The sequence below is a fragment of the Meleagris gallopavo genome, chromosome 17 (assembly GCF_905368555.1).
Source record: "Meleagris gallopavo chromosome 17, MGAL_WU_HG_1.1, whole genome shotgun sequence".
Lineage (NCBI taxonomy): Eukaryota > Metazoa > Chordata > Aves > Galliformes > Phasianidae > Meleagris > Meleagris gallopavo.
Window position 1 is genome coordinate 10,059,231 of NC_139420.1, and position 20,351 is coordinate 10,079,581.

General features: G+C 53.5%; 1 protein-coding gene across 1 annotated transcript; it reads right to left on the bottom strand.

Moving 5' to 3' along the window:
* Positions 1 to 556: 556 nt before the first annotated feature.
* POLE (DNA polymerase epsilon, catalytic subunit) lies at positions 557 to 20,211 on the bottom strand. The gene is made up of 49 exons (XM_085238580.1): positions 20,089 to 20,211; positions 19,863 to 19,998; positions 19,698 to 19,778; positions 19,559 to 19,603; positions 19,392 to 19,484; positions 18,659 to 18,813; positions 17,483 to 17,624; positions 17,173 to 17,253; positions 16,797 to 16,904; positions 16,576 to 16,686; positions 16,094 to 16,179; positions 15,620 to 15,739; positions 15,066 to 15,198; positions 14,772 to 14,885; positions 14,311 to 14,523; positions 13,826 to 13,933; positions 13,517 to 13,645; positions 13,262 to 13,364; positions 12,983 to 13,129; positions 12,687 to 12,832; positions 12,248 to 12,396; positions 11,800 to 11,892; positions 11,363 to 11,507; positions 11,065 to 11,222; positions 9,837 to 10,032; positions 9,493 to 9,707; positions 9,161 to 9,263; positions 8,604 to 8,684; positions 8,406 to 8,528; positions 8,101 to 8,319; positions 7,657 to 7,866; positions 7,376 to 7,519; positions 7,149 to 7,289; positions 5,802 to 5,955; positions 5,613 to 5,719; positions 5,321 to 5,497; positions 4,841 to 5,064; positions 4,470 to 4,690; positions 3,995 to 4,199; positions 3,661 to 3,834; positions 3,299 to 3,424; positions 2,996 to 3,128; positions 2,690 to 2,870; positions 2,463 to 2,594; positions 2,144 to 2,337; positions 1,730 to 1,930; positions 1,313 to 1,438; positions 1,049 to 1,138; positions 557 to 892 (listed from the first exon to the last, which is right to left on the bottom strand). Exons 1-49 carry the CDS (start codon positions 20,127 to 20,129, stop codon positions 779 to 781), a joined length of 6,828 nt encoding a protein of 2,275 aa, XP_085094706.1. The 5' UTR covers positions 20,130 to 20,211; the 3' UTR covers positions 557 to 778.
* Positions 20,212 to 20,351: the final 140 nt, after the last annotated feature.

Consider the following 20,351-nt stretch of genomic DNA (forward strand, 5'->3'; position numbering starts at 1 on the left):
CCCCAGCCCAACAGCACTGTGCAGCTGGCGCCTGGCAGTAACCAAGTGGGGTATTATTTCTGAGCATAATCCACTGTTTTCCTGCTCTCACGTTACAGCACAGCCTCCCACAATGGCTCAGGGGAGAAGCAGGGTGGGGGCTGAGGGGAGGGCTGCAGCACAGAGCCTCAGGGGCTGTGGGGAACACCCCAGAGCAGGGTAGGGTGCACCGCTGGGGTGGAGGACCCCACGCTGCTGCTCCAGGGCTGTGATGTAGGACAGCAGTGACTGCACCACTCTGTGCTCAGGCTGAGCCCCAGGGAAGCACTGCCCAGCCCCGGCTGCAGCCCCCTGGGACACAGTTACCAGCAGTATGGGCTGAGCCAGACACTAACTCAATTGCACAAAGCAGCAATCGCATTAGGGGCTGGCTCTGCTGCCCCTCCAGCTCAGTTCATTTGGAAATGAGGGGCACAGCCTCTCTGCTTGCAGCCTGGGAGCAAACAGAGGCAGCTCCCTGCTCCTTCCTGCACAGCCGGGCCCTGCCCCGCTGCCCCTCTGCAAGAACCAGGCGTGCTTTAAACAAAACATTTATTTATACATATTCTACATTAAAAACACACCTGGCCGGCACACTGGGTCACACCTCCAGCACCCTGGGCACATGATTCCTATGGAGCACGGCTCCCACACACCCTTGCCCCGTGCTGGGCTGGTTGCAGGAAGCACAGCTCCTCACCCGTTGGTGCAGCACCCAGCAGTTCCTAACCAACCCCAGATGCAGGATGCAGGTGCAGCCTCATTGCTGGAGCTGGGGGTTGGTGTGCAGCAGCCATTCGATGGTTTCCAGCAGATGGGCCATGCCATAGTGCCGGGCAATGTTCTGGAAGATGGTGATGTGCTCCATGAAGGTCTGAGGGAGGAAGGAGAAGAGAAGCTCATACGGTGGACAGTGGTTAGAGGAAAGGCAGGAGGGCAGCAGGAGGGCATCCCAGCCCTAACCCACTAGGATGGTCACCACGCATGAAGCCACCAACATGGGGGAGGGGCCAGCATGCTGCAGGAGTACCTGGGAGGAGATGGTGAGGGCAAAGTCTCCAGCACAGCTGCAGTACACAGGCATGTGTGTGTCCTTCACACCGTGGCACTTCTTGCACACCTAAGAGGCAAAGGAGCTTTAGGTGGGGTGGGATGAGACACCCAGCCCTCTGCTGGGCACACGAGTGGCACAAAGGCAGGGAAGTGCTGCCAGGGGCTGATGAGATGTGTGGGACCAACGCCTCCATGCTGTTTGCAAGGTCAATCTGCCCCCCTAGGGCAGTCCGGTGCTCACCAGGTCCTGCAGCATGAAGGCCATCAGCTTCTTCTGCAGGGCTTCCACCAAGGCCATTTCTATGGAGTCAGAGTCGTACTGTGCCTGGCAGTTGGAACACACCCAGCTAGGCAGCACCGATCCGTCCTGGAGGCAAAGGGGAGGGCAGTGAGCACAGAACAGACTCTTCCTAAGAGGAAAGCTGCCAAACAAAGCTGCCTGGCAAGTCCCCAGTGCCAGGGAGGTGCAATCAGGGTGAACTCTGCTCCTGGAGAGAATGGAGCACACAGCACTGGGACTTCTCACAGAGAGCTGGAAAAGGGTGTGCATAGAAATGGGCTTTCGGAGAGGCTGAGCTGCACAGAGCCAAGCAAAGGGCATGAGGGAGGAAGAGGGATTGACAGGCATAGAGCAAAGCCTCCGTGTCCATGGCTGTACCTGGGAGAGGGCTGGGTCCTTGCACAGGTCCAAGTCCCTGCAGAAGTTGCAGTTTCTGCAGATGACTTCAGGGAGCACGTAGGAGCGGCAAGGGTCCCGAAACTGGGCTTCATCTGAGAACTCTCCCACCTCGATGAGGCGCAGCAGGTCCCTGCGCAGCTTGTTCACCTGGTTGGTGACATTGGCATCCAGGGACAGCACCTGCAAAAGAGAGCCCAGTGAGCCCACCAGCAGAGTCCTCCTGAGGACAACTCACACCTCACATGGATGAGAGCAGGGCAGGCCAAAACAAATTGGCTGCAGATCTGCAGGGCACTCCTGAAGGAAAGCTGTGGCAGATCAGAGCCAATGGACTACAGAGTTTGAGCCCTGAGCACAAACCCTCAGAGAAGCAGCCCAGCCCACCCAGCTGACCTGGCAAACATATTTGATGAACTCCAGAGCAGGGTTGTTGAGCGGCAAGTAGGAGCCAGGCAGCACTGGGAACAAGTCTGATGGCTCAGTGGTGTGTCGGGAACCAGACATCTTCTTCTGGATCTTCTGCGTGATGGTGAAGAAGCTCTGAGTGAGTTCATTGGCCACGTAATCCTGTGAGAAGGTGATCATGCCTAGGGAGACCAAGAGGAGAGCTGTAAGTGCATGCAGTGCAGGTGTGGCCAGCCAGGCGGGAGGCTCCCTGCCTTCCCCTGGGCTGCAGCAGTGCCAGCCCCAAAAGCCCACGCTGGGCACCCACCAGGCATGGCTCCTGTCTCGCCCTGTGCCTCCTGGGTCACCTGGCTGGTGCCTCTTCTCTTAACAGGAGTGCTGCCGGGGGCATTGCGTCGCAGCTCCTCCTTCATGCTGTGGTACACGGCCACGATGTAGGCTGCAGGGACACCAATGGGGACAGCCCGTGTTGGGGCAGCAGCAGCAGCTGCCTCGTTGCAGGGCTCTTGGGATCAACTGCCAAGCCCTACTCACCCGACACAATCATCAGGAAGTAGTTCTGGCAGGAGGCAGCCTGTGGCAAGAACTGCACGATGTTCCAACTGTTCTCCAGCAGCTCCTCCACGTTGGATTCATCTTCCTCATCTTCTTCCCCTACCTCCTCCTCTTCCTCACTGTCTCCCTCCTCTAGTGCTTGCTTATTGCTGGTATCCTTCTGGAACAGCACACAATGAGGCAGTGATGTTAAAGAGCTCCTCGGAGCCAGATGATGCCTCCCCAGTCAGCTCAATTCCAGCCTCAGCTCAGCTCCTTGGGGACTGAGTGCTTCCTCTCCCTTACCTCCCCGCAGTGGATGCGAGAATGCACTTTTCCCTTGATACCTCCATAATTGGCTGGATCCATCCAGAGCAGGAACTCCCAGCAGCGGGAGAAGGAAATAGTCAGAGAGTGGAAGATCTCCTTTGAGTGGATGCTGGAGGGAAGAGACTGCAGTCACCCATGACATCAGCATCTGCCCTAATTAAAAGCCTTCTCCTTGGGATGGAGTGGTGTTGGCAATGACAGGGCAACCACCCACATTCTCCTAAAGGTCCCTTCTGGACTGAATCCTACAAGAGTTCTGGGAAGCCGGGTGCTGCTCACCTGTTAATAATGTACTCCATGTAGCTGATGGCATCCTCGATTCGCCGCTTCTTGGTGCACAGAATGATCCGGTTGAAGTTGGCGTACACCACCGAAGAGCCGAGGCGCCTGAACTCAGCCACCAACCTGCAGGCAGAGCACAGGAGCTGCATTCAGCATGCAGGAAGAACTGCTGCCATCCAGCTCCCCGTTAGCAGCAAACGGCACAGTGGCTCTGACTCATTGCCCATCTGCAGCCCTGTGCCTTAGGAAAATGCAACAGAAGGAACTGGTTGGGGGTGCCAACAGCATCCCGGTCACAAATGTCATGCTATGCCTGTCCCCTCTTTCTCAGGGCCTGACAAGCTCCTGTTCTCACTTACTGCAGGAAAAGCTTCTTCATCATGTTGTGCAACGTGCGGTGCAGCGCCGGGTCGTAGAGCAGAGAGGAAGGAGAGCGAAGCCAGCGGTAAAAGTGAATGACCTGGTTGTCTGCATAGATGTTGTGGTACTGCGTGATCTCCTTCACCCAGCTCACCACCATGCTCTTCAGAATCCTGCCAGGGAGCACAGAGAAACATCACCCCACTGGCTACAAACAATCCCTTCCTCCTTCCAGAAAGGGACACGCTTTCAGAGATATGCAGGATGACTCTCAGGCCCTTGGCCACAGGGTAAATAAGTGCCTCTGTAAGCCTCCAGCTCCTCCAGCCCTACCTGAATGTGTTGGAGCAGAGGGCGGTTTCGTCATAGCTGGCTGGGATGTTGGCAGCTTGGTTCCCTGTCACCATATCTTCCAAGGATGCCTGCTGAATTACGTCAAAGCTGATGCTCATGCTGGAACCTCCTTCCATATCATTTACATGATGGGACTGCAGCACTGTGTTCACAGCCAGGCTCTGGATGTCCAGCTCCAGACACACTGTGAAGAAGCACAACCTCTCAGCAGGCAGGCAGGGCATCCCCATCCCAAACTCTTCCTAGTGCTGCTATTGACATCCATAAATTAGGAACGGATCTATACTTGGATACCCGTATACATTTTCCCATTGCACACAGGACCTCCCATCCCTAGATCACGCCCACCACACACACCTTGCCCAAATCACTGCCAAAGCTGCCAGCTCAGAACTACTGCATCCAGCCCTGTGCAGCGCACACAGAGCAGCACACCTGGCTCTGCTCTCCTCACCCGTGGAATAGCAGCCAGGGTTGTTTATCTCCACCGAGGCTCTCTCATCAAACTCCATGACGAGGCGGTTGTCATCAGCCTCCTTCCCCCCCAGGTCCGGGCGGGCCGTGGGTGAGAGCCACAGCAAATGGTTGTGACGACGGAGGTGCCGTGAGAAGAACAGGTCAGAGCCAAAGGTGGAGATGTCATCAGGGAGGTTCCCGATGGGAATGTGGTAATATCTGGAGGAAAGGGAGAAGTACAGTCATCAGGAGTGAGCACAGCCATGCCTGTCCCAACAAGGAATGCAGCACCTGCCCTTGGCTTGGCTGCAGTTTCTTCACAGTGAGGAGCATGGGCAGCCCCAGGGCAATGTGGGCAGCCCCAGGTACCTGCTCATCTCAAAGGCCTGGGACAGGCACGTGTCCAGGTTGAGGTAATGGCGGATCATTCGTCGGGCTGCGTGGCGCTGCCAGTCTAGCACTGAGTAGCTGATGTCATCTGTCACCCGGATGGGGACCAGGGGGAACTCCTCAAGGATGGGAATGCCGCTCGCCAGCCGCTTCAGCTCCCAGTTGGACTGCACGGCAATCAACGTGGGACCCCGGCGCTCATCCTGTGAGCAGAAGACATGTCCTGCACCTCTCCAGCCAGCACCAGTGTTCCACTGGAGGCCAACAGGGCCACGTTCTTCATCCCACTGTAGGGACTGCACCTTCGGCACTGCGCACAGCACCTCTCGAAGCATCCAGCTCCGCAGCAAGCTGCCCCAAGCATGGCAAAACCCCACAGCAACACCCACGTCTATGCAGCAGTGCCTCCCACAGCACCTTCCCCCCACAACACACCCACGGGGTGCCTCCAGCTCTCACCTTGTACCCCAGCAGCAGCCGCTGGATGGCTCTGCAGATGGCTTTGGGGTCGGTCTCGGCGCGCACTTCGAAGGTGTGCTTGTCTGGAGGCAGCAGCTCCTCACCCACCCTTTCCAGCAGCGCGCTGCGCTCCGCTGAGAACATGGTGGTGAGGTTTGGCATCTGGTTGCTGCGCACCTGGAACCAGAGTGTGACACAGTGAGGGTGAAGGCTGCATGCTGGGAGCCCAGGACAGGCTATCTCTGATGAAAACCCGCCGCTGTGTGCATAAAGGAAGCTTCCAGGCTCCTACCGTGTCCAGCACAAAGACAGCAGCCTTGCGTTGCGCGGGGACGAAGAGGCCAAAGAGGGCCCTGCTGCCCTGGGAGCTGTGGTAGAGGTAGATGTGGCGGATGCTCCCTACGGATGAAGTGCACGTGAGTGGTGTGTGCTGGGTGCCAGGTGCCAGGCACACCACCAGTAGCTCTGCCTGCTGCCTCACCCGGCTCCAGGTAGGGGAACTGCGCCAGCGAGCGCATCTCCAGGTGCTCGATGTCGAAGGTGTCAGCCTCACGGCCCGTCAGGTGCCTGGCGAGCTGCCTGCTGACCATGCAGACACAGCCCAGCTGGATCAGGGCCCTCAGCAGCAGTGGCACCTGTACCAAGAGATGTGGTTGGACAGCAGCTCTCAGCCTAACTCCCCTCAACATCCAGACTGAGAGCAACCCAGCTCAAAAACATGGGGGCCTGTGGTGCCTCAGGCCTGGCTTTGGTACCACTGCAGACCGTGTTCCTAATTCATGTTCGTTCCTATCTAGACCCCACACGACCCGCCATTCCTTAATCATTTTGTCTTTATCCCAATATCAGCATCTTTTTAATGTCTCTGAGCACCTTGTTTTATTTCAATTATTATTTTTAACTGCCTCTTAGCTAGCTTCTTGGTTTTATCTAGTTCTACTGATTAAACACCACAACAGTGGAGAGGACTGAGGTTTGCTGCTGGAAGATTTTGTAGTTAATAACACCCCTGAGCAGGCCAAGCTTTCCTGCTTAGGCAAAGATTTTCAATCTGTAGTAATTCTATATTGTGTTTTAGTTGCAAATTTGTTTGCCTTCACATTTCTTTCAACATACAGCACCACTCTGAAAATGGTGCAACCTACTCTGCCTCTTCTATATAGGTCAGATCCTGAGGCTACGGTGCCTTTTAAATTATATTCCCATCACTGGGTTTTCAGATGCTGAGTAAATGTCCTCAATTAGAAGCAAGCATCCCAGTTTCTCCTCTTCATTTTCAGGCTGCCATTGCTAATAGCACAGAACATTTCATGTTGGTTTGATGCTTTACATGTGTATAGCTGAACCTCATTTAGGTTATTTGCTCTTCCCCAAAATTTCAAGCTATGTCACATTTTCTTTCTGGCACACCATGATTTTATAAACTCATTTTAGAGGATTAGAGAACTACATGGGGGTTTTCCTCATCTTTATTCTAAATTGTCTTTTTATTCATCTTTCCTAGTTTAAATATAAGCAGTCTCATTCTGCTTTGGTTTAGAGGATGATCTTTCTGCTTAAAGGTCTCCAGGTTTTCCAATTCCAAATAAACCCAACCCCCTTTCCTTGACAAACCTTAAACCACATACTGCTATTCTTCACCTCTGCCCATGCACAAGTGGTTACATTCCAGAGTACTCCACTGTGGTGGGTCTTTGACCCTGTAACTGTGCCCCTGCATTTTTAACTTCCAGGTGTCCTCTGCCATTGGTACTCACAGTAAGAGCAGCAAGCTACCACTCAGCACTCCTTAAAAACATAGAGGGAATATGAGCACCGGAGGGGTTACCTGAGTCTCATACACTCCCTCGATGTCTGGAGCAGAGAGGTCAGCGTTGATCTCGTTGATGTGCTCCTGGTACATGTCCTCAGGGACTGAGTACTCGTACAGGTTGTACACCAGGTTCGATCGGGGCAGGATCCTGTTCACCTGCCAATAGAAGGGGCACTCATAGCACGAGCTGAAGGGCATGGTTTCCCTGTCCTAGAAGCGTTGGGGCTGGAACAGGTCCTCACCTTCCTGTAGACCGCTCCCTCCTCGGGCTTTGCGACGCGCTGGTTGACATAGAACACCCTGGGGATGCTCAGCTTGATGCAGTGCAGGTCGCTCCCAATCACTGCCCACAGCTTGAACAGGCCAGGCTGGCTGGTCTCAGCGATCTGCAGGACCCAGGTTTCGAGACGGCGTGAGTGGGGAGACCCAACACGCAATCAGCTCTTACACACAGCCCATGGAGCACATCGGGGATCCGACGTGGCCAATTAGCAGTCACACGGGCTGAGATTGGCAGCAATACCTGCACGATCTGCCAGGGCAGGTCCAGGATGCTGCGCGCGGTGCGGCGCAGGTAGCTGCCCAGCCCCCTGGAGAGGGCATCACGGACCACCCCGCCGCCCGCCGCCGACCCTCCGTCCTCCAGGCGCCGCCTCTTCTGCCGCTCGCGTCGCTGCCGGGCCTGCAGCTCCCATTTCTTCTGGTGGAAACGCAGCCAGGCCACGAGCTCCTCCTGCATGGATCGACAGCGTGTGAGGGGCGGCCTCAAGAACCAGCGGTTGCTTCCCATCCGTGCGACCCCGAGTGCTGCGCCAGCAGGCCTTCCTGTCCGGCCCGTGTCCCCGCTTGCCCCCGTTTGGCCTCTCTCTCACTTGCATTTCTCTTTGTAGCCACAACCCGTGGAAGCAGAGTGGGCTCAGAGCTTGGCACACGGCCACAAGTCTGTTCCCCAGTTTCCTCTGCCCACCTTGGTGGTGCCCATGGAGGGAGGAGGACCCAGGATCTCCCGCCAGGACTGGGACAGCTCCAAGCTCTGGGACATCTCTTGGCTTTCCTCTGCAGTAGGGACTCGCTTCCGTTTGTTCGCAATGGGAACGGATGGCTGAAGTCTCTTGGCAGCCCCAAAATCCTCTATGTCACCAACCTGTGAGCTGGATGTGCCCTCCTGGGGCTGGTTGGCGAGGACCTGGGGGGAGAAAGGGCAATAGGAAGGCGTGCTGCAGGACCAGTCCCTGCTTAGCACACCCAGCACCCTTCCCTTGCCCTCCTTACCTGCCTCTTGCCTTCAGAAGTGAAGAGCTCGTTGATCTTTTTCTGTTTGTACACATCATTCTTCTCCAGGAGTTTCTTGTGCAGCCAGTCCGGGTGCCGGACCCGTGGCACCGGGTTCTTTACCTGAAGAACAGCCCCAGATTACAGTCCCTGTTTAATGCTCTCCTACCAGTACGGAATTGCTTCCCACTCCTGTACCTGCTGCAGGGCTGCAGGAATAGTGATGATTTTCTGGATGGTGCTTCCCAGTCTCTCAATGTAGTAGTCCCAGTCCAGAATCTGTGAACAGGGCAGAGGAGTGGGGAGTGAAGGAAGCAGAACAGAAGGATACAAGTTTAGGTTTTGCCAGTAGATGTGGGATCCAGCATTTCATAGAATGGCTTGGGTTGGAAAGGACCTTACAGCCCACACAACCCCAACCCCTGCCGTGTGGTTGCCCAGGGCCCCATCCAGACTGGCCTTGGGCACCTCCAGGGATGGGTGCATTCAATCCCATAATCATGTCATCAATAAAGATTTTGAAGAGTATTATTTCCAAGATGATCCCCTGAGGGACACCATTCCTCAGCAGCATCCACCTGGACGTAGAGCTGCTGATCACAATCCTCTGGCTGTGACCACCTGATAAATTCCTTATCTTCTGGATAGTCAATCCTTCAAATCTGAATTTTCCTGGGGATCCCTCACAGCTGCTGCCCACACGGCGCCAGAGGGATGAGCTGCCCCAGCAGAGCCACAGGCCGTGCTCAACTCACCGCCCGAATGTTGAAGTCCTGCAGCGAGGGGCTCTTCAGCCATTTCCGGAGGTAGTGTTTCCGTACGCTGGGCTCTGCTTGGAAGATGGCAAGGGGGATGGCCCTGGAGAAGGCAAGGAAGCACTTAGTGCCCACCCAGAGCAAGGTCCTGGCTGCAGAGCATCCCCTTTCCCATACTGCAGAGACCCTCAGGGTTTTCCCCTCCCATCATGCAACAGCTGTACAGCATTACACCTTGCAAACCTCAGTCACACAGTATCCAATCACCCCTTGCTGCCACCCTGCCCTGCCTACGTGCTGTCACAAGCCTCGGCCCTTCCAGACATGGGTACCTCTCAGTGACAGGAGAGCCCTCGGGTTTCTTGGAGATGATGAAGCGGCAGCTCAGCCCTGCATCCTTCACCATCTGGTCCCCCAGGAACTCTGCCAGGCGCTTGGCAGTGCTGATGGAGGTGGATTTCTGCTCCCCATAGTCCTCCAGTTTGCGAGACATGGAACGGTTCTCTGAGATGAGCTCAAACAGCTCCGAATCGGGCATGTTGGCAGCCTGAAGGCAGAGGGGGAACAAAAATACATAGCAAGAGTTTGGTGATTAAACATCACGGCATCCAACCAGCTCTTATATTTTCTTTTATACCACTTTAGGGATGCATGGAACATGCAAAGCAATGCGTACCTTGCTGTACAGCACATCCAGCCAGTAGTCAGCCACCTTGGCCACAGAAGCATAGACCTCCTCCAGGGTGGTGCCTTTCAGGAAGGCCTCGAATACAGAAGACTGGAATATCTTCACCAGCTGCAGCTCGCCCCGGCGCTTCACCTCAAAGCCCTTCAGCTCAGCCAGGGACCCATCCTCATTGAACACTGCGTACCTGGGGCACACAGACTGCGTCAGCTTGGTCTGAGAAAGCAAAACAGTTTGTGCCCCAGCCTATCAGTACCAACTGAGGGAGTGTTCTGAACTGCACACCAGTAAAGACCAGGAGGTGAGACAGAGCAAGGTGGTGGAGATACGGAGGGAGGTATCAGGAAGAGCTTTAGAGAAAAGAAGGAAGGTTTGTAAGCTTAGCAAAACGATTCAGGGGAAACTGGGTGTAGCTAATGATGTGGTTCTAAGAATATGCTACCCTCTTCCATTTTTTTGCTTTTCCCTACCCATTATTTGTATGTATGTCTCAAGATAAACCTTAACAGAAGCTCAGCTAAAGGAAGAGAGATGATACTCAAGTCTACATTATTTTGACAGCCCAACTCACTAGTATGGCTGCATACTTCCTCCACTGGTGATGGTGCCTACCAGTAGCCTCTACATTATTTCCATTTGAGCATGACCAAGGAATAAATGCCTTTGCCAACACCCTGAAACCACAGGGAATAAGGAGGCCCTGAGGGAAGAGTCCTATGTACAGCATCCATTCAGTGCTTGGCATCAGTTTAATTTGTATGGCATTGCCATGGCATGGAAAGGCATCAACAAGAGATGGCAGATGTTAGAAGTTGTCTGATGGGCAGAGAGCACAGACAGGCTGAGCATTTTAAGGACAGAGGGTCCTGGAGAATGGAAACGGCTTTTCTGAGTTCAGACCCAGGTCCACAGGCACCTCCTTAGCTACACACCGCTGGTGTTCCCACTTAGGTTGCTGTGGAAAAATCAGTAATATTTGATGACAACTGCTTTCCTATAATGTAATAATATGTAATAGCAGCACCCATTCCTTTTCTCCAAAAAGAGAAGAAAGGGGAAACTTCACAGAAATAAATTACTGGAACTCCTGAGGGACAGAAAGACCAATATTGGTGAATTTGAAAGAGATGAGGTAGAACATAAGCAATACAAAAAGACCTCAGAAGGAAAGTCAAAAGCTACCTGGGGACGTAACAGTATTTCAAGCTTTGAGTCCTACCTTTTCTTCAGTTTCTTTCCCTCCTCCTTGGAAGCTGGAAGGATCATGGCCAGGTATGGCCCATCCACTTCAAAGAAGATGCTGTTCTCTGAGCGTGTGACATAGGTGAGAGAAGCTGGGTCCTGCAGCTCCTGGTACTGATCATTTGTGAAGCCTTCCTGCAGACACAGCCCCAAAAGAACAGCCTGACTCAACAGCTGGGCTGGTTCTACCAGGAGATACCACACTTTCTCTCCTGGTCAGTCCTCCACTCATTTCCCCAGACTCCAAAGCTGGCTGGAATGGGTGTGAGACTCACCTTCACCAGGATGTTCAGCATAGCACCTGGGTAGGAGATTGTCACCTTTGGCTTCTTGGCATTGGTTGACTTGATGACAAAGTTTTCTGGGAAGCTGTTGGGGAGGACGCACCAAATCCCATCCGTATCCAGTTCCAGAGGCCTCCTAAGGAAAGAAGGAAGATCACTCAGGAAATCAGCAGATGATACTGAATAACAGCTCTGCTGCTGCCTGCATAGAGGATGCAGCCTACTGCTCCACTCTCCTGTCCCTTCTCTAAAGTGAGCCCCTGTAAGGTAGCAGACAAACCATCAATGCCAGCAATCTGAATCTTCAACACAAAACACTGATCTTTCGGCACATGATGTTCCCCCACTGGTTCTCTGCTCCACAGACTCAAACCCCACTCTCAGGGTGTGCAGAAGAACCTTTCCTTCCCAACTCAGCACACACTCACCCAATCTGCTCAATCAGTTCCCTGGCCTGCGTGATGATATTGGCTCCTGTGAAGCAGACAATCCCGGCCATTTCCATGGAGTACCATCGAGCTCTGGGAACAGAGGAGTCCAGCTGAAGGGGATGCAGTGCTACCCTACAGCCAGCTATGGGAAAGGGCAGGAAGGCACCCAGAGGGAGAAGAGCAAGGAACAAAGCAGCACTGTGCCTTGGTAGACTGCTCTCCTTTCCTTCTAAGTGGTTTCTCAAAGAAAACACAAATAGAGAAGACTGCTGCCCCTCGTTGCTCAACACTATAGGTCTCAAAGATCAGAAGTCATTAATAGAAGCAAGAGGGATGTGTTTCAGGGATCACTCATCCTTGTGCTATGGAAGCAGGTGAAGGAAGTGGCTGTCTCCCCAAAACAACCCTGGGTGGTCTCTGGAGGACTCAGCCAGCTCAGACTCACCCTTTCCGCATGACATAGCCATAGAAAGAATTGAGAATGCACTTGTGTGCCAACTGCAGGGAGTCATACAGGATCTCCATGTTCTTGCAGCGTTTCACTTCAGAGGCATCTCCTGTCTCCATGGCTGCAGACAGCTTCTTCTTCCACACCTGGGAGTGACAGGCAGAGTTGGAGAAGTGGTGGGTGCCCCGTCCTCGGAGACACCCAAGGTCAGGTTGGGCTGGGCCCTGAGCACCTGATCAGCTGTAGGTGCCCCTGTTCATTGCACAGGATTTGCCCCAGATGGCCTTTAAAGGTCCCTGCCAACTCAAACCATTCTATCATATCTCTACTGAATACAAAGGCTGAACAAACCCATCCTTCAGGGCTCAGGCTTTCAGCAGTTGGTGAGAACTCCCCATCCTCAGGTGGACAACGAAAGCAGGACTCAGCCCAATACCTTGTGCAGCCCCTTGAACTCGTAGCGGCGGTCCCTGAAAGCTCGCACCGTGTCCACATAGAAGGAGTTCTCTCGTTGGCAGATGGTGGTGACCCTCTCCTCCACCTTGGTGACATGGATCTTCTTGTAGGCTTTGCGGCAGTAATCTGGTCAAGGGAATAACACAGGTTGTTTCTCAGCAGTCCATGCCCGCTGTGGAGGGAGGAGGTGGACACACAGAAGGGGTGGACAGAGCTGCACGAGGTTCTGGCTGAACAGCATCACTCTGTGCCTCAGCTCATGACATTAACTCTTACCTGCCAGCCGCTTCTTCTCATACTTGGCTTGCTCCTCTCGAGAGAGCTCGTGGAAAGCACGGGGTGCTCCATCAGGGTAGAGTGGAGGGAACTTCTCCGACTCCAACTGCTGCTGGATGCGGTGGTACTCACTGCGGCTCGCAGGCACTGCAAGGAGGGCAACGGGGAGTTTTCCAGAGGAGAAGCAGGAATCAGTCTCAGCAACATGCAGTGGGACAGCAAGGTCCCTACTGTACTCGGCCTCACTGAGTGGGACAGCAAGGTGTCCATTGTACTCACTGAATTCTCCTCTCCACTGCCACATCATCCGGCGCTGGCAGTTGGCCCCTGGCTTGTTGAAGTCACAGGCAGCACATGTGGCCTCATCCACCATTGCTGAGGGCTAAGGAAGAGAGACACAGATGTCAGAGGATGCTTGGTTTCAACCCCACCCTTATTTGATGCCCCTGCCCTGAGCAAAAGGTTCACACCATGCTGTTCAAGGGGATCAAATCAGAGAGATGACAAAACAGAGTCTGTCCTGATGTCACCCACCTGCAATCTGTTGGTCAGAATGATGTTGGGGTACATGGCCCCCACATCCAAATGGTAGATAAGGGGACACTCAATTCGGTTAGGAACATCCTTCAGGGAATTCAGTTTGACTTTGATTTCATCACAGACCTGTGGAGGGATGATGCAGAAATGAAACTCAGGAAGGAATTAATGTGCCAAATACATGTTGAATTTGGTTCTTTACTTTTGCATAGAGGCACTAAGAACTGAAAGGACCAAAGGAGGAATACAAGGGAGAGCAGCACTAAAAGCTTTGTTCTGGACCTCTAGGGCAGAGGATGACATTACCTCCTGGAAGTTGGTGACTTGATCCAGTGGCAAACCTTCCTCCTCCTCAATAGCATGCCGGAGTGTCTTCTCCACGTTCTGCACCAAGTAGTCAAAGGCAGCAGGGTTCTGCAGGGGCATGGGGACAGTGCTGCGCCTGCTTCCAGCCCAGGCGCTGCTAAGTGTTGGCCCCAATTTGGAGACCAAAGTGTAGAACAGCACATCAAGGTGCAGGCAAAGGCACCAGAGCAAAACACACAGCGCAGGGAAGAAACAAAGGCTGCTCCTCTGCCTCTGCAGCAATTCTACAAACAGCCAGTCTGAGGCCACAGAGCTCCCCATCCCTTCCCAGCTCAGCCCCAAGCAGTTTCAGGTGTCCGTATGGTCTCCTAGAGCACTCCTAGAGCCCAACCCCAGCAAAAGCAGATGGGGAACATTAACGCCAAAGGAGGATCACCCCAGAGCACCATGATCTGCACACACAGGATGGTCGCAGGGCCCTTTACCATTTTGAAGCGGCAGGGGATGTCACTACGGAATACTCCTGACTCCAGTGCTTCCACGTGGCCTCCAACGTATGTCTCTGAATCCAGCACGTGGCCATCCTCTGTGAGCTTGTTGAATTCCTGCTCCTGCTTGTTGGGGAAGATGATGTTGGCATGATAGGCTTGAACCATCAGCAGCGCCTCGCACAGCGTCCCAGAACCTTTTCGTAACACCTGCAAGAGAAAGCAAACCTGCTCTCAGAAGTGCTGCACGGGGTTCGTGGGACCAGGATGGCTCTGCTCACAGGAAGGCAGGGGTGGAGAAAAAGGAGCAGACTCCAAGTGCTCTCCCCCTTCTCTGTTGATATGATGGGAATGGATCAGGGCAGCAGGAGTCAGCCTTATTGTCAGCACATCATGGTGGTGTGGGAAATGCAGCTCTTTGCCCAACAGGCAATTCGTTCTTCTCAGGGTGCACTCACCTCATCGGGCTCCATTGGGATGATGGTGCACAAGGCAAAAATGAAAGGGTGCACGTATTTCATATACATGTAATAGGTGGCAACAGCATCGGACACTGAATAGGTGGCCAGGGTCTGTTGGAGAAGAGTGAGAACCAAATTAATCCCAGTCGTATGTGATACAGCAGCTCAATGATAAACATAGAATCATTAAGGTTGGAAATGACCATGAGATTCATCAAGTCCAACTATCAACCCATTCCCATCGTGTCCACTGAGCCACGTCCCTCAGTGTCACATCTACCCTGGGAATACCTGAGGCTCCTCTGTAGCCATCCGGCACATCTCCTCAGGGTCCAGCTCCACTGGGTCGTAGCCCAGTTTTGCTTTAGCTGCTGCCTTCAGGTTGTGACTTCCCACTGGGAGGTAACTGTCTCTCTTCACCCACCTGGACAGGACAATGAGAATGTGTGCATAGAAGCCAGCCCTCACCTTCAGAAAGGGCTCAGGTGTGCAAATAGGATCTTGATTATATCTCTACCTATGCACTTAAATCCTGACCAGGACATTACTCCATCGCTCAGATTTACACCATTACCACTCTCATACTCTCACACCTCAGTGACTTAAAGGCAAACATTTTACTACAAGAGGAGACACCACCAGGACAGCAAAGTCAGTCAACCACCCTCCAAACACTGATCCAGGGGGCAATTTCACACAAACGTGTGAAAACGTGTGAAATTGCCACAAATCTGTTCTCCCCATGCCAGGCAGGCTGGTGGGTCAGGTGGGTCCAATTTTTGATATTTTATATAAACCCAAGAGATAACAATACAATTATGCAGCAGGGAGGCAGTATGTGGTACCTTAGGCAGTCCATGTGGATGCACTGTGATGCTTTGTACTCTCCCTGGCTGTCCTTCTGAAATCCAATTTCCTGGTACATGTTAATTCCATGAGCTGCAGCTCTTGCTTCTACAAAGGGCCTGGGGGAAGAGGCAGCATGAGACAGAAGAATTCAACAGCCATTTCTCCTCATCTCCACCAACAGTTCCACAAACACTTTATTACAAATGACATACAATTTTTAATCTATCTGGACACAGTGAAAGCTTCCTGCTTTAATGTGAATAGTTAAAATGTGAATGAAAAGTGCTCTACAGAAGTTCATATTTCAAAAGGCACTGAACAGGGGATTCAGTGACATGACAGCATGTCCCACCCAGCCCCTTTGGAAGCAACACAAAGGAAAGGACATCAGGGCTGTACTCGACCCTGACCCATAGCTCAGGCCACACCCTCCCAGGAGGAACTGGTTTAGCTTTCATTTCTGATCTTACCAGTCAAAGAAGTCTCCATTGTATGTGACAATGATGGTAGGCTTGGTCTCCTGGACGTGTTCAAACCACCTCTGGATTAAATGAGCCTAGTGGGAAACAGAAGAACAAAAAACTATGAAGCAACCCAGAGAGACATTACATATAATGTAGTTTACTCCACCCTTCCCCTATTCTCCCCACCCAGCCAGAACCTCTCTTACATTCCTATCAAAAAGCTGACAGAACCTACTGGACCATAGAACCATACAATGGCTTGGGTTGAAAAGGACCACAATGCTCATCCAGTTCCAACCCCCTGCTATGTGCAGGTCGCCAACCAGCAGCCCAGGCTGCCCAGAGCCACATCCAGCCTGGCCTTGAATGCCTGCAGGGCCCCATAAGTCTCTCAGTGGGGCAGAGTGCTGTGCAATAAGTTCTCTTTGGCCAGCAAGATAGCCAAGTGTGTAAAAAGCAGCTGTATCCACCAGGCAGAACCTACTTACTTCATCTGGCTCATTAAAGACACAGAAGGGACCCTCATACTCTGGCTTGGGAGTGAACTCAAAGTCTTCTATATCCTCAGAGACGATCTCCCTGTTTGTGATCAGGTAGCCCTGGGAAGTGACAAAGAGACAGAACTGACATCTCCTGGCTGGAGCTGGAACAACAGCCTGCTCCCCAGTTTCAAGGCTGCAGCATGAAGGTAGCTCTGCCGTCCCATTACCTGCCCATCAATCATGTAGGAGATCATCATGATCTGGTCCGTCTCCGCATCAGGAAACTTCAAGGGGAGTTTGGTGGTTTCGATGTCAAAGGCAAGGACAACGGGATCCTGAGTAAGGCCAAACACATTAAAACAGATTCTAAAGCTGGATGGAAGGTGATTCCCATCACACTTTCCAAACCCAGTGTTGGTGCAGTGAGTGAACCAGCTCCTCTCAGTAACCATTTACCCAACTCAACAGCACTACCCAAATCCAAAACCTGCCCCATGAACACCACAGTATGACACCAGCTGCATGCTGGGAACGACTGCTGGAAGTCAGCTTCTAGGAGAACATCCATGTACAGACAGAGTGCTGCCCTTTGCAGGTGCTTACCGGCCGCTCCACCAGGTCATCCCTGCGGGTGATCTCAGGGGGGAAGGTGCTGCCACGGTACCGCACGTTGTACCAGTGAGCCTGGGAACAGAACGGTGGGCAGAGCCTTACTGCAAAGCTGCTCCCAGCAGTGCTTCTGGTTGTAGACTAGGAACGGAGCTCCGCAGATGAAGCATAATTCAGGAGAAAGGCACAAACTGGGGCTGCACATCAACCACTTGACTTTTCTGCGCAAGTGACTGAGGTGAGGGGCCAGCAGTACAGGACCAAGGACAGCAGTAGGAAAGCACAGCATTTCCTCATCCCTTACCACGTGGATCTTCAGGTCGATGGAGAGCCGCACGTGGTAGGGCACGTCATACTCCCGCATGTCCACAATGTTGTCCATTTGGTTGGTGACCTTTTTAGAGGCTCCTTCCTCCGCTGTGGTTAGGCTGCCTCCAGCCAGAGCACTGCAGAGAGCAGAGAAAGGCAGAATCATAGAATCACCAAGGTTGGAAAAGACCCACAAGATCATCCAGTCCAACCATCCGCCCATCACCAGTAGTTCTCACTAAACCATGTCCCTCAACACAACACCCAAATGTTCCTTGAACACCTCCAGGGTGGGTAACTTCACCACCTCCCTGGGCAGCCTTGTACGTGAGAAGGTCAGTGCTCATCTTGCACGTAGCAGCACTGACTGCACATGACTGTATGTGAAAGCAACAAGACAGCAACAACATCCAAAGAGCCGACAGAAGTTGGTAAAGAACAGAATGAGAAAGTTTTCCCTTTGATACAATGAGCACCTTTGTGGAAGGATGGTCCTACGGCTGAGAGCAGAGCATCCTTTCACTCCCCATCTGACATTCACTTTCTGTTATACTTATGTGCTATATCTGTGTAGAGGTACTGACAAACTTCTACAGAAATCAGTATAACAAAATGGGTTTGGATTTACAAAGTATGGTAACAGGTCTAAAGATAACGGAGCAGCGCAGGAATCACTCTGACCAGCAAACATACACCTTTCAGGTGAGCAGAGAATGCTATTTCCGTTCATATTTATTCCTCATATGTTTCAATGGAAATCAGACATCAGGGACAGGAAGACAACGAGAAGGCTGATTTTTTCATTTGGATTTGCTGGCAGACTTTAGAAATTTGTGGTGTTATCAAGTGTGTTTCCAGTTTTGTAAAGAGTTGCCCATTCTGGTAGGAAAAGGCTTTGTTTTGTTTTTCCTTTAGTCACAGCCTGTACTAAAGATGCTCTCAGTGCCCTGGGAGAAACTGGCAATTGTCCCCAGGGAACAAGGGACTCAAGAAGGCTGCAGGCAGGAACCACCACAAGACAGAGCATCCAAGGGCTCTGGGGCCCTCTTGAGGCACAGCACTGAGCTGCATGAACTGTCCTGGAGCAACAGGAGGCACACACAGATTCAGTTCTCAGAATGGAAAATCCCTAAGAAACTTAACACCAAGGATCCACGGGAAGAACTCTCACCTTGACAGCATGGATGTGTACACATCACTGGCATGGTCACGCTCCCTGTTCTTCCTTACAGCAGGGGAGATCTCCTTCCTCACCTTCACCAACTCATCCACCGTGCTGAAGGACAGCTTGAGGTAGTGCCGCTTCAGCCCCACCAGGTGGTTGGGCTGCAAAGCAATGGGACCATCAGGGAGGGTGGTGAGATGGCTGTGACACGAGGTGCTGCGGAAGGCCAACTGCAATGCTACACAGCTTGAGCGTGTCACGAAAAGACTGTGTGCTTATGGAGAGGAATGAAATAGCACAGCAGCCCAGGGAGTGGTGGGCTCACCATCCCTGGAGGTGATCCAGAACCGTGGAGATGGGGCACTGAGGGATGTGGGCAGTGGGCATGGTGGGATAGGTTGGGCCTAGACTCAGGGATCTTAGAGGTCTTTCCCAACCTTAATGATTCTATAACCCAACATTATCACCGAACAATAAGTAACATACTTCAGATGCAGAGTGCAAACATGGGTAAGAAGCTGAGGTGGAGCACAGTGCTCCATTCAGGACACACAGAGGTGGGTGATGACCAAGTCCATCAGTGTTTACAAAGCATTTGGTCCACATCCCCAACAATGCGCCTTAACTCTTAGCCCTGCAGTGCTCCTCATCTCTGAAAGTCCTTTCCACCTGCATTACTCTGTCCTGTTCTTCCCAGCCCCTTTTTATTCACTATCCAGCAGTGCAGAGGAATACAAACCAGATCCAAATCTTCTTTTGGGACAGTTTCCAGCTTCGCAATCTTCCCTTGGAACTTCTTGGCCAGGAAGGAGGACACCTCCCGCTCGCAGCCCTGCCGAGGAGCACAGCTCAGCCCTGCACCCCCACGGCCCCGTGCAGCACAGCGAGGGCAGGGCTGGCTCTCACCTGCTGGGTGGCCACGTAGAAGTAGGGTCTGTATGGCAGGGCCACCTGGGGGAGAGCACACAAACACGTACACTGTGATGGCCACCTGACCCTCACTGGTCGGGGGGACAGGGGGTGGTCGGCAGAGTGCAAGGAGCACCTTGAAGCGGCTGCCGTCCTCCTGGATGAAATAATAGTCCACAGCGCTCACCGCCCGCCGGTCCTCATCCAGCACCTCGGTCTGCAATCAGGCACCACGTTTTCAGCCCGGCTGAAAGCACAGCTCGGCTGGCAGATCCCAGCCCCCCCCGCCACCGCTCCGTACCGGGTGCATGTTGATAAGCCAGCCCGTCCGCTCGCAGGGCTCGGAGGGCCGCTCGAAGCCGAACAGCGCGTCCAGCCGGTCCGTGCGCTGCGACCGCTCCAAGCGCTTGAGGGCGGACAGCGCGGGGCCATCATCCCTGCGAAGAGACGCACCGTCCAGCGCCCACCCCCGGGCCGCCCACCCCCGGGCCGCCCACCCCCGGGCCGCCCACCCCCGGGCTGCTCACCGCGTGCCCTCGGGGTCACCGCCGCCGCCCCGCAGCACCATCCCCGCAGCCGCTGCAGAAGGGATTTCGCGCGCTGCTCCCAGGTCCCGCCAGCTCCGGGCTCCGCCCCTCGGCTAGAGAACCAATCAGAGACCTCCGCAGCCTCATCATCCACACCTCCCGCCAATCCCGGGCGCACGGACCGGAACGCCCCGCCCCACGCATGACGCGCATATCCTGGTCTCCAGGCCACGCCCCCGAGTGGACGATAATTGAGGCGCCTG